The sequence below is a fragment of the Halichoeres trimaculatus genome, unplaced genomic scaffold (genome assembly GCF_033239565.1).
Source record: "Halichoeres trimaculatus isolate MK-OKI-2021-1 unplaced genomic scaffold, fHalTri1.1 fHalTri1_scaffold_11, whole genome shotgun sequence".
NCBI classification, from domain to species: Eukaryota; Metazoa; Chordata; class Actinopteri; order Labriformes; family Labridae; genus Halichoeres; species Halichoeres trimaculatus.
The window spans coordinates 12,947,414-12,962,006 of record NW_027437189.1 but is presented as its reverse complement, the minus strand read 5'-3'; the positions used below and the strand labels follow the sequence as shown (position 1 = coordinate 12,962,006).

General features: G+C 38.4%; 1 protein-coding gene across 2 annotated transcripts in view; it reads left to right on the top strand.

Annotated features, from left to right (window-relative positions):
- The window catches only part of scube3 (signal peptide, CUB domain, EGF-like 3), a 93,655-nt gene that overhangs the window by 14,525 nt on the left and 64,537 nt on the right, over positions 1 to 14,593 (top strand). For both annotated transcript variants that reach the window (XM_074681241.1, XM_074681240.1), the window contains exon 2: positions 11,254 to 11,376. In XM_074681241.1, coding sequence (XP_074537342.1) covers positions 11,254 to 11,376 — 123 coding nt within the window. The remainder of the gene's footprint in view (positions 1 to 11,253; positions 11,377 to 14,593) is intronic.

Below are 14,593 nucleotides of genomic sequence, written 5' to 3'. Positions count from 1 at the left end.
CTATTGATCTGAGAATGATATGTAGTTTTGAAGCATGAGTGAACAGTTTCTGGAGAGGTATGAGCTTTTGCAAGTGAGCCATGGTGTGCTGAACTGTCAGACTGTTTTGCCAAATGATCTTAGAGTTTTAAGAATATAATTTCTGTTTCAATAAATGAGCCAAACCAATGGAGAAAAACTGTAATCTGAGGCTTGGTGGTTGGTGGACATAAGCAGGGAGGGTCCTGGGAGGTTTGAAGTTTTGATCACGGTTTCTGAAAGCACAGGATCAGTCAGTGGTTATGATTCCTAAACATTTAGAGTGTGTGAAGGATGAGTGTAAATATCCCAAATGGAAGCCGGGGATATTTTTATTCACAACTTTTTAGAGGCCTGCTGGACGGCCAACAGTGTGTCCCTTCATTAGCTGAAGGGGATCTTGGCAAGAGTTGGGAGGGATGCTAAATTTTGTGTTCATGTTGACGTCTGCATTTCATCAAAACCTTTTTTTGTCTGCTTTGCTGCACATCGTGAAAATTTGCATTTTTACCGTGTGCTGTGTAAGTGTAGGGACTATGAGTTCCTGTCCTTTCTACAACCTCATCACCAGTGTCTCCAGGTTGAAGTTACATCCAGTTACATTATTATGCACTTTTGTATATTTTTTTGGATGCTCATTTAAATGTGATTTTGTATAGTGGATTCTAAAAAAGTTGAAGCACATTATAATGACGTTTTGGTACATTATTGATAAAGACGTGCCAAGTTATTCAGTCTCCACTGTTTAGGTTGAGCTTTTATCAAGCTTCAAATATATTATCACAATCAGCAGATGAAAGCCTATTTGAAAGTATAGAGGAGGGATGATAATGGTTCTGCTAGCTGGAACATTAACACTAAGAGGGGGTTCAAAGAGTTTAAGCAACAAAACGTCACCATTGAGTAAGATTGAGAGACTACAGCTGGTCAGATTCTTTTTCCTGGAAGTAGGTGTCTAGCACCTCCATCAATTGTATCATATACATCCTGATAGAGGATGACCAGTGATTGGTCAGCGACAACTGGTGCATCGAATCAACAAACTTGTGTTCTGAACAGGATTTTTCTTAAAGATAACATTGAAACGTTTAAGACGTCTGTGTAAACATTACAGGCCAGTAGGTGGCAAGAATATGTAATCAGTCAGTCACGTCAAACATCACGGAAGAACATTGTGTGCGTGAATGTTGAGTGTTTTTTGGGAGGGATATCAATTTTTCTTTGCATCACAGTATAATAATGAACACTGAGCTTTTCTCCTGATCATGCAGTCAAACCTGACAATGCTTCAGTAACATAAACAAAAACAGTAGCTGGTGATCTTGGCACTTGTGGGGTTCTTTCATTTTGCAAAACTATTTTTTCAAAAACATCCACATGACTGTTGATGGGATAATAGTGCAACATTTCAAACTCTCTTAATTAATGGTACTGAAGATTTTAAAAATAACCATTAATCAAAGCTTCCATGAGAAAATTCATGTATGCATTGATTTTGGTGGACAAAGCTTGACATCTTCTATCTTTGCTAATTTTATGAGAAGTACCAATTTAAACAAAAAAAACAACTCATCCTGCAGTATTTTATCTGTCAAATTTTGCTGTGAAAAATGGCATTGATAGCCTTTATTTCATAACTAGGTAAAACCCTTAACTGGAGCTGTGAAAAGAAATGCAAAAAGTGAACAGAAAGTGCCATAATGTCTGTTTTTGTCAGTATTCCTTCTTTGGGGCTTTTGTACCTTGGGGAAATATTCCTACTGAATGGGCCAAAGTAAAATACTTTGATATCCAAAGCCAATACATAAAACCATCAGGGAAGAATGTTAATCTACTTTAACAACGCTTGGTGTAGATGTTGCTTCTATAGTCGGTCTGACTAACTCAGGATCTGAGTCTTATTGCTGATGACTCAAGTCTCATTTCCATTTTGTTTTTTGATATTTTGAAGAACTTCCGTTTGGGTTTATTAATCTCTTGGTAAAGCATACCACAAAACAAAAGCACACGTTTATTTTATTTAACTTGCCTGTTAGCACACGTTAATAGCTCAGTGCCCCAACATGCAGATAAAAAGAGAATCATGGATTGATTTTACTGTCAACGGGGAAGGACTTTATTGACTTTGTCTTTATGTTTCTCAGCCAAGTTACAACAAGAATTGAGATCCCATAAATGCCTTATCTCATCTTGTATAATTCGAAGGATAAAGTTTCATGTTCTTCCTATAGTTTTATAGATCCCAGGTTACTTATATTAAAAAAAAAAAAATGGTCACACACCTGTGCCCAGCAGCATGTGCTGTTAAAGAGGTGAACATCATCAAGCAGGTTGTTGACAGCAGAATGATAAGAGTGATGTAGTAAGACTGTTTTCATACAGCACAGCCAAACAGACTCAGTTACTCTGTGTGTAAAGTAATTATCCTGACCTTAACCCCATCCTGCTCAACCACAACCCCTAAGTATAGTGTAAGTGTGGTTCTAAGATAGATAATTACAACAGTTGCTGCTTTGTAATTATACAGACTATGACATACGCTGTGATCCCATGAACACCTTTTTATGGAACTGAACCCAGCACCCTTCCTCTTCTGCCGCAAGGGACGGATATCGTCTGAAAATGTCTTTGTCAGGAAAACTTGTTTCGTCCCTGGTGTGGAACACCATCTGTTCAAATGTTGCACCAAAACATATTCTTCCAGCTGAATACCTTTTTTTCTGATTGAATGCATCATTTCGTCCATGTTTTTTACTCTTACCTTAAAGCTGGCTGCAGGCATTGAGAGTAAAGCTACACCTATGGGTGTCCCAGCTGCACTCAGTCTATTTCTGTCTCCAAAGGAAAGGTGATGGGTTGGAGGGGGCAGGTTCTGGGCAAAGCAAACAGTGAGGGTCTCAACACTCAAAGTAAACATTACCCTATGTTTGAACTACACACCTCCAGCTCTACAGTTCTCCCACACACCAGTGCTCTCCTCTCTGAGCCTTATTCTGGCTAACACCCCCTCAAGCCGGGCTCAGCTAAATACTCTGCTTATCCCAAGACCTTCCAATAAATTAAAGGGAAAAGCAGCTCCGACAAGGTCTCACCTCCACGGCCAGCAGCTTTTCACCAGTAACTCTGACAAACATGTTCGGGAAACTTTGGAATAAACGCAGTAATGACTTCTCAGATTGAATTTCCGTAAGACCCTAAAGGTTGTTTGCTCTGGAAAATTTATACAATTATGAAAACATGCTATTTCCTATGCCACGGTTATTAAACTAAAATTCAAAAAGGAGTAGTTGTATACTATTCTTTATTAATTTCTGGGGAAAAAGACATGAATTCAGTTTGAAAATCCTCACTCTTGTCAGTTCCATGGGGAACTCTCTAGGAAATACAGGGTTCAAATTAAAGCACTTGATGATGCTGGCTGGTTTTGTCGGTTCATGACAGGTGGTCCAATAAATTTGTTGACAAAACACTGTATAAAATAGAATACAATATACTTTATCCCCGAGGGGAAATTCAGGACTCACATCAGCAATCAAGAAAACAAAAGTAAGAAAGTGTATAAAAAATGCAAAAAGGTCCATAACAAAATAGATGATAACAGCTTGGGTATCATTCTCCAGTCAGTCAGCCTACACCTCCACAGAGTCCAGGACTGAGCTTCTTCAGCAGTCTGTCCAGTCTCTCTCTCCTGTATCCTGTCCACTCACAGCAGGTGAAGTTCTTCCAATGTGGCATTTATGTCCGGTGTTAGCTCCATTAGCCATGTTTGTGAATAGCATAATGCTACTCTGCCTTCTAGTATTCCCTCTGCTGCTGGGTTAGCACGGCCATCTCATCCATCTTATTGGAGAAAAATCTTACATTCCTAATAATGATGAATGAAAGGACAGGTCGATGTCGTTACTTCTCAGCTCACACCTCAGTGCCAGCATGTCTTCCTCACCTCCTTCTCCTCAGCTTGTGGGGAAACATTAGGCCTTGCTGCAGTTAGCACTGACATGCTACGGGCTGCTAACAGCTTATCTCACATGTAAACAATGCTGCCATGGTGACATGTAGGATCTCTAGGCAAACAAAGGAGCAAAAATAGAAAAAATATTACTGAAGACACAACCAGTTTGGTGTCCATGACCAACAATTAAACCACACAAAGTAATGACCCACTCAAAATGTAAAGAAGACGAAAAAAAGATGAAAAATTACAAGAAACTGACAAAAAAGAGAGAACTGCCACAATGGGAAGGTACCGAGCAACAATATATAAGTATGTTATAAATGTAATATATAGTATAATATGGCTGTTAGCTTCTTCCTCTGGATCCACTCTGGATCACAAGTCTTTTCGTCATCTTTCTTGTTATTGCTTTCTTTATTTTTCTTTCTGTTTCTACTATCCTTGGTCTGTCCTTCACATCTAATCTGAAGCCTGCATGCAGAGCGGCAATATTTAAACCCTGGAATGCAGCAACTCTGAAAAGTGTAGGATGGCTTAACTAGAATGCAATTGGTCTTTGAGTTTCCATCTCTCTGCTCTCTGCTCAATGAGTACTGTAAACTTTAAAAGCTGTAAAATAGAAGCCTCATGTAATTTATTGATGATAGGACTGGGTCTTTATTGGATGTCTAGGTCCAGACCCAGTCTTGGACCTGGACTGAGGTCTGGCAGTTGCCAACCCCTGCCCTATGCAAATGTAACCCTGCAATCCCTCCCCTTCACAATCACCTTCACAAGCATTTAAGACTAATTTGCTGAACTCAAAGTATGAGGCAAAACTTTAAGAACTTAGACATCAGGGCCAAACTGATATGAGATTTTGAGGACTGAGATTCAATTTTATCATGGCTGATTGAAGTAAGCTAGAAAAATTAACTACTCTGATTGACAGTTAAACTACTAAATTACAATTGAAAAGTTAGAAATGTTCTTGTCTTTTTTGTGCAAACAGAATTGATTTGATATATAGAATAATATGTGTATTTAGTTATCAGTAGTAGCTATAACAAAAAAAACTTCTTTCCAGCATATTTTGACCTGGAACAAAAATTAAAGCCACTTTGAAGAACTTTTGGTTTTGTGACTATTTCAGTGCCCCCTGCGGACAAAGATGCATGAACGATCTCTTTGCTTGTTTTTAGCTGGGCTGTTTTTGACTCATTGGAAGTTTAAGGTTTTATTAACTTACAAGTGAGAGTCAACATTCTTCATTGTTGTCTGTTTCATCCAACAAAAATCATTGTAGTCAAAATTCTGGGAATGTCAGCGGGTTTAAACACAGACTTAAGCAATTTGTGGCTTAATGTGTTCAAGTCTATTAACCAGATGAGAGCTCGAACAGCAGCAGAATTCAAAATGACACATCCACCAGAGGAAACTGTTTAAACATCTGAGCGTTGCCCAACATCTCTTTCTTCTTGGGTTTTGTTGTTTTGACTTTGTTTATCCATCCTTGTCTAGAAGCGCCGGCTTCATCCTCCACTGCCTTGACTTGTTCCCAACAACTGTGATTCCTCAACACAAAAGAATGAAAGAGCCTCTCAAATGAAAAACAAAAAAATCTTTCATCATGGGCATGAGTCAATTACCAGGGCAACATTACTGAACACGCTCAGTGTTCAGAGCATCGTCCTCTGGAGTGAACAGAAAGGATGTATTGATTCTGACATGTTTATTTCCACGGCAGAGACTTGTTGGCTTTCCAACAACACCAGCACATTCAGCGTTTGTTGTCCATGTGTCTATTGAAATTCTGCTAGTAACTCTTATGGGTGGATTTTTAAACAATGCTTTGACAGACAGAGGCCATTGTAGTTTGTGGGCCAGGATTTCTTGATTTGTTTTGATTTCGTTTTGTGCAGCTTTTACCACAGGCAAGGGGAATGTGGGTGTGTTATGTGTTTGTCAGTTTTTTATCATCACAAATAACATGTCTTAGCTCTTCCCAGAATTTCAGTCTCTTGTGTGAAGGGTTTCTCACTATAGACAGGCTGTGAAGTTAATTTCCATATGTTAATTTTCAGTGTGAATTATCACTTAGCTGTTGCCAACCTTTATAGATTGAGGTTTGATTTTTTATTTAGATCTTTACTCTGTTTTCTATTAGGGCTGTGTAGTCTTTCAAATCCCAAATGCTTTGCAAGCTGTCTCTGTTATCATTGTAAATTCATTAGCTTTTACAGAATGACTGTTACACAACATTACAGTCACTAACAGTGTTTTTATTATTGCTATATTTGCTGCTGCTCTTTTCACCTCAACAAATGCCTGAAGCAACAACGTTGTCTTAATGTTGTGAATACAAATGAAACTTTAAAAAAAACAACAAAACATACTTTTGCTGAAAAGTAGGATGTACATTTGTCAGTTTTCCTGCGCTGTTTGTGTACTCACAAGTTTTTATCTTTGTCCTGAAGAAATGTTAGTTCACCTGACGACTCAAGCTGTCAATTTGTGATTCCTAATTGCAGTTTGTGTCCTCAGGCATGTTTGACGAGAGTCTGAGATTCTGTGTTTGTGTCTTTAAGCCTAATAGTGAGACTCTGCAACCTTGCAAGATGAATTGAACTAATGCTCCAGATGGGAACATTAATAAAAAAAAACAAAAAGAAAGACTCTTTGAGTTTCTGTCATAATGAATATTAATGACTACAGTGGCTTGACACCAAGAAACCTGACAATGAGGCAGATATTTTGTTGTGATTAATGCCTCCTCTATTGAAAAACGCTTCCTCATATGGCCTCTCCTGCTCTAATCCTGGAAGACAGTCTGCGGAGAGAAAAACCCAGGCTGCTCTTCTGGAGAATTCACATTGTTCACACATAATGTAAATCAATACTTAGCTGGGGGACCAGAGGGTTTGAGTCACTAAATGGCTTTGTGGAAACTTAGCAAGAGAGGCGCCACAAATATCCTAGGTACCTTCTTACTGAGCAGCAAAAAAAGTTAAAATAAAAAATTGTACAAAGACACAAACTTTTCAGATCATTAGTTGGAGAACATTCAATTAGGATGTCACATTTTGCACATCACCGCTAAGCATGTCATACATGTTTTTCAAATCTGTAACCATGACTCGAGCATCTGATCAGTCTCCAGCATTAGTCTTCAGCTCTCTTTTTCAATTCAGATGGAAGCACAAAAAGTCCACCTTGTACAATGGTTTTTAAGGCTTTTGGGTTATCATTTGCTTCAAAAATGTTGAATTTGGGCATTATTAGAAGTCATGCTCCATCAGTTACCATGACAGATGGATATCTTCTCTTATAAAAGAAGAGATAGAGTTCTCACTGGAAGGGACTCCTTGCTGGCTACCATTGTGATTGCTGCCTGTCACTGTATGCCATCAAGCCCATTCTAACAATGTGAAAGCTGCGTGAAGCCCTGCAGTCCAGGCACAAACTGTTTTGTAAGTCAACAATAAAAAGTAATGGGGTACTATAGGAATCTCAGTTAAAAGTAAAGAGAAAACCACTGATAAACTGCATGAACTTTGAGCTAGACTCAACGGCAACTTCAGATCATGATCGTACACCATACAAAACCATTTACAGATCAGCTATCATGATTGAAACTCGGGACGCACAGTTCCAATTCCAGTATTGGGTATCAGTCAGATACAGACTCAAAAACCTAAGACCACATATCGTAACAAAAGGACTATCTATTGGACTAATATATTCCACTGGCATTTTGCTAGGCAGAACTAAAATTTCATAAAGGTAGAAAACTACAGCTGACCAGAAGTCTGGAGGTATTTAATGCTTGTTTTGCCAACAGCCGTGGCATTAAGTTTGATTCCTCACTTGGCCATTGCCAAGATTTACAATTAAACTGTAATTCCCACTGAGATTGGAGACTTACTCAGCACACATTTATACTCCCATAAGATAATAATGCAGTCAGTTTCAATATGCTTTCCAATTTCATTTTAGTTTAAAGAGTTAAAAGCCTGAAGTTGCTTAAACATAATTTTCAGTCTCACCTTCAAATCGAAGGATAGAGAATGTGAATTAATATTGGTATCAGGCTTGATCAGTATTGGTATCAAATCCCAAGTATGGGTTTTATGCTTTCAGTCTTTGAGGTTTGATATGCTGATATAATTGCAAATGGTGGCTCCATCAGCACTTCATCTCAATGTCCATCAGGGGGTTGTTTTAATGTATCTACAATGGGGGGACCTGAAGCCATGCTTCCATTAATACAGATCTAGTGGTGATGACTGTGTAAGCTTGTGTGATGCTCAATAATTTTCCCTTCTATGATATTGTAACTTTGCATTTCTATTATAGCAAGAGCTATTTTTTAGCTTTCGATTATAAAATTAAGTTGTTGGAAATGAAATACCTGGATTATTGTCCCAAATTCTTTTCCAAGTCTTCCATTGAACGCTTGAGTCATCATAACATTGTCTCCATCTGTTATGTTGAGGGATTGTGGTTAGATCTAAGTGTATTTGAAATTGAACCTATTTGAGACACTCCTTACTTTCCTAGATTTATTAAGTCTAACAGAGAGCTTTGCAAACATTTTTAGTGTAATAAACTTAGTTTATTTTAAGCCTGAAATGTTGGCTTTGTGCTTTTCTAGGAGTAATACAAACAGTAAAAACCACATTCGTTCCAAAAAAATGCTCTGTATGCAAAAGAAGTTTTTACAAACTCCTTGTACTTGTACACTGGGTGTATGGCATTTATTTAAACGATATTTTTGTCTTTATTAGGAAAAGGAAGCTTAAGAGACAGGTTGGAATCAAACACAGGCCCTCACTACATGAGGCGCACACACACACAGACACAGACACAGACACACACACACACACACGCACGCACACACGCACACACGCACACACGCACACACGCAAACACACACTACCAGCAGTGCCCTGTGCGGCTTAATTTTGTGACTCACATTTTCCAAGGAGTTTTGTGCATCCCGGGTTGTCACTGCCCTCCTCGCAGCAGCAGACTCCATGTCCTCCAGGAAAAGGCAGATACAGCCAATATGCTAAGCTCATGGGTTTATGTTGCAGGTCATTTCCCATCAGGATCAGGCGGCTCCTGCAGTGGGATGGTGATAAGAGTGGATATTGGGAGCTATGTAAACCTTGTTAAGCTACCCCTTCTCTGTGTGCAGGAGGGTAATCCCAAACACCTGGGATAGTTAACTGGGATTTCATGGGATTTAGGACTCCATGAGGCAAATGTGATCATGCTGCGGTTGAAATCCATTTCCACTGGTATCTTTTTATGTTACCTGTGTTACTATTCAAATCAACCTAGTACTTACATAACATCTAAATAATGTTATCTCTGAGCACTATGGCTGTAGTACAGCATATGAGCACATCTGGGCTCTTGAGATTTGGCTGATTACCAGATATTATATCACATTTAAGAATTATACCTCTGTCTTGAAGGAGAAGGATGGTTGATAAGCAATGAATTTTTGGCCCCATACAAGCTTTTTCTCTAAAATCATCACAAGGTTTAGAATTTTTGGCTATTTGACATATATACCAAAATGATAGAGGTCTTACAACACCCTGAATGTAGTATGTTTGAAGTCAGTTGGTATTGTAGACCAGGGATCAACAATCACATTTGTCCATGAGTGGAAATATTCTTGGCAGACACTGTAAGGGGCCAGATATTGTATCTTAAACAATATATTATCATTTGATGTATTAATGATATATTGCCATCTGATACATAATTTTAATGTCAAATTTATGTTATTGTTAGTATTTGTAAGTGTTAATGGACTCAGATTACCTGTACTGTAGTTAGCCACCAGGAGGCAATTGCAATATTTTAGGTGCTTTATTTGTGAGGCTGTCAAGCTGTCCATCACAGTCACATGCCATGTGCCTCGTGTGCCTCTTTTTTATGTAAACAGTTGCTGTGGCTAATAACATGAGATGTCACCACAGCACAAAGCATGCAAGTTTTGATGGTCATATTCTGAGCAGTCACAGGCCCTTCAGAGAAAAACTCCTACTTTGAAGTCTCAATACTTCCATACAAGTGGAATCATCAACCAAAGTTCAACTTAACAGAGGGCAACAAGTGCTTCTTTGCATGCCGCAAGTTTGTCATTATTTTTGATTAAAGGCAGGCTATGGCACAAGCTACTTTCCAAAGGCCATTTGTTTGATTTGATTTAAAATGAATAAATAAATAAAGTAACATAGTTCTTTCCTCCTGGGCCAGATTTGACTCACGGGCCACAGGTTGACATTCATTGTCATAGATAATATATGGAATTAGTATCAGTGATAGCTTTGGGGTTCCTACCAATCAGTCAATTTAGCCATCCCCCAAGCCTTTAGGTTAAATAACTTGGAAAAAAAAGGTCTGAGATCAACCCCATGTTCAGTGTACACCAATCGATCAGCTTTCTCTAACGTGTGTGTATTTGGCCTTTGGTGCTTCTGCGGCCAGCCTCAAGTGTAAGCTTGATGAACTGCAGCACTTCTGCACAGACATCACATTTTAAGACCAGAGGTTTCTACTTGGTTGATACCAACAGCAATATTCCATCTATCATTTAAGTCGCACTGACATTCTAACACGCCAGACTTTTATTGTGAACGAGTTCAGTATCATACCTTGTTAATATTTGCCTATTAGTGTAATGTTAGTAGCTCAAGCACTGTTGTCCTTGAAAGAACCACTAGCGAGGCTGCCGACTGTGAGTGTTGTTTAATGGTCGGAGGCTGTAAGCCAAAGCCATTATTCACTACTTTTAGGAATAATCATTTTCATTTTTTTGTATTTTTTTCTTTTGTTTTTGCACAATTTGAACCAGTGGGGAGTCACTGGGGATTATTAGTAAAACAACAAACATTGTAGCTCATAGCTGACACTTTTAGGTGATGTGTTTAATTCTTTTCTTTTAACTGCTTCTTTCTTTTTTTTTTAAGTAATTGTCTTTCATATCTCCAGTTTCCAGAGAAATGTCCTCTTTCACTCTTAAAAGTCATGTCAGCATGTTCAGTAATAATTATCAGTAACAAGAGAGGAAGTTTGTCTTTTCATAATTTGAAACAAATGTTGCATCCAGTTAAGTTGTGTTGAACCTCACAGTTATGGTAATGATTAGCATCAGTTGTTCTGCTCTTTCTCTGCAACTTTTGTACTCGCTGTTTTCTTTGAACGGTCAGAGCTTGTGTTCAGGTAGTTTCATGAGAAAACCTGTATGTCACTACAGCCCTTTCTTGTTCTCTTTTTTCTAGATGTGGATGAGTGTGCAGAGGCGCTCGACAACTGCAGCATTGATGCCATCTGCCAGAACACCCTGAAGTCATACAAATGCATCTGCAAGTCAGGCTATAAAGGAGACGGCAAACATTGTGAAGGTAAAAGTCAAACTGGATTAATGTGCTCATTTCCACCTGTGGTTGGAGGCACAAACTTCTCCTCTCTATGGGATGATTTTTACAGTACACTGAAGTAAAAGACACATTTCTCATTTTGATTTGACTTATCTTTGTGAATATAAGCCCTTTGGGCGGGTGACAGGCTCTACAAGAGCCTCTGTCGCACTTTAACATAACTCATTAGTTCAAGACTCGTCAGGAGAGGGAGGAGAGACGAGGGGAAGAGTGTCAGAAGGAGGAAAGGGGAAAGCCAGGTGCAGAGTGCTCCTTTGTGACGAGATGAAATGAAGCAGTAAATTTCCTACACATGTTGCAGGAGAAAATTAAGATAGCGGCTGAAACAGCAGTCAGAAGGCCTGCCAAGCTGTCAGGGATATTTCCACAGCCAAAGGAAGGCCTCACGGACTGTCAGACACAAGTCTGTTTTTCTAACCTTTTTTTTAGTGTGCCCAAAGCCTCTGGATCATTATATCCCACAATTTTTATTAGCATTATTACAAAACCATATTTCTCAATGTCAGTTTTTTCCCTCACTGTTATTATTCTTTCATTTAGATGACCGAGTGTTTTTCATGGCCTTCTGCCTGTGGGTCATAAAAGTTTGCCTTATTGAATCTATTGTAAAATATGTGCAAGGTCGGGTTTCCGTTCAACTCAGGGTTTGCTAAAGGCTCTTCAAGGCTGAAATACTCAATGGATTCTGAATTTAAAAGCAATATTCATAAAACTTGAAGTAAATCTTAATGTTTTCCTGGTAATTTGTGGAGAGATTTTCAGACATTGCTGCATGTCTTCCCTTTTTTGTAACCTTGCACAAACAACATTAAACAGAAGTGCTCCAGCAGGCTGACTGTTATAAACAGAGAGCAGCAGAAAGTCCAAAGATGATTCTTACTTTGTATTCTGGCTGGCTCTGTTCTCATTAACACTTAAACAGCTCCTCCACCCTGCTTGTCTTTGTAATTTATGGTTCAGTTTTGATTTTAAAGTGTTAGTGATCTAAAGGCTGGGGTCAATGTATCCTGTGGGAATAGCTTTGATTTTACGAGTCCTTGTGAGTTGAAGCAAAGCTTTTATCTTCAGGGGAAGCTACTGATTTGTCCTCAGCTGCCAAGGGATGTGCTCATAGTGCGTTCTTTGATACAAGTCAGGTGAGTGTATGAACTGTAAAGTAACTATCACCAGCTCTTAAAACTCCTCCCTTTCATACCAATGAGTCAAACACGTCCTCCTGGTGTTCTCAGATGTGACCAAGTTTTCTTCACTCTTGACATTTTGATTTGAAGCTTGTTCTTTCTGCTTTTTTGGATAATACTTCCAAAGAATTTCAAGTTTGCATCATGTCCATGCATGTGATGAAAGTAAACAGAAGAATATCTCTTTGCTTTGAAAGCTTCGAGCTCTGTGTTCTAATGTAAAAGCAATTCCTTCAGGTTTGTCAGCAGGAGTAAAGTTCCATGGTAGGAACTGTCTTTTAATTAATTTCATAACTTTTTCCAGTGATCATTCCCATAAAAGGAACAAAATTGGTACATCAATAATGTGAATAGCTTAACTCCCCTCCTTGAGAACAGTGACTCAAAACTTTATGTGTTTTGATTGGTGCACACGGTAGTAACTTTCTTGTTCAGAGCAGCATTTGATCTATAGGAGCTGTGAGGACTATACCAAAAAGCTCGTGTTTTTCTGGGATAAAAACTCTGTTTCCCATGAGCATGAGCACCTACTGTCATGAGGATATGACTCTTACCAAGGTGTACATTTCTTTTGAAGCAAATGAATGGAGGTCAGATCTTTTTAACACTATTTTTCTATTGTTGCAAGCATGACAACAAGCAAACTTTGTAAAATCAGTTTGTACTGTAATTTAGTACCAGGCTATATTAAACGCTACTCACAGCCCTGTGCTCTGAGACATGTTCCTAACTTGTAATGCCAATGAATCCTTGTTATGTCCTTCGAGTGCTCATCAACCAACTACAATGTCACCAAGAAGAGTAAACATAACCTCACTCTTCATTTTAGTGATAGTCTCTGAAGTCTGAACAGACCACTGCAGTATAACTAGTGCATGTGGGTTGTAATGCACATCACCTCATGCAGTTTAACCCGTGTTTTAGCCTTTAGCCTGTGCTCTATCACTCTCCTGTTTAGCTTTCTTCTGCTCTTCTGTCGTTTTTCTTTTTGACACTTCAGCTCCAGTGTCCACCATCACAAGGAAATAAATCAATGAAATCTTTTTCAGCAGAGAAATAAACATATCTCTCTTCTCACTGCTAAACTGTGTGGATACTAGACAAACAAATAACATTTTTACAAATTACCTATTTTGGTGCTGATATTTTCATTTTAGGGTGTTGATCACAATCATGTATATTAACATAACTACAAACTGGGTGAAAAGTTTTCACAGGGACTCTAAACTATATCAGGACTATATTTCTCATTATGAATATGATTCAGACAGAATATTATGCTGCATCATTGTTCAGTTATGACTCCTTCTTTATAGTCAGAAATCTAACAGGCCTCTGTCACGTAAAAACAAAACGAACAAGAAATTTTTTGAGCTCAGTGTTAAAATCTCACAATCAGATTAACACAAACTACTTCAACATAATCAGCCTTTTCCAAGGGCTGTCAAAGTTAATGCCATAATGTGTTTAATGCAAATTCATTTTAATGCCACTAATTATTTTAGTAGGTGATTAACACATGCATATTCTATGTTAATGACTCTTAGCCTGCACTGTGGGAAATCAAGAAGTGGTGCAGCTGTAACATCACTGACGAGCACAAACAAACCTCATCAAGCAGAAATAGATGAAGAAACAGGTCTTATAAATGTCAAGGGTTTTCTGTAGATTTTGTTTTTCAAACAATATTTGTCATTGTTTTGGAATATTATTATAGACAACAGATGGTGATGCAAATTATAATCTTTACTCACCCTGAAGGAATTCTACTTTACATAACCACCTGTTAACCATACATTATCCTACTCATTATCAGACTACCAAATAAAGACAAAAACAGGATGATGTAAAATATTGATTTGAAAAGTTCTTTACTTGTTTAGCTAAAGCAATTCGCCTGATTTCCACCATGGGCAAAGTTTTGATGCCTTCAGAATACTCCCATTTTTATGGTAGGGTTGGTTGTTCCTTTACTAGAAGGTTAGATGGTTGTTGCTTCA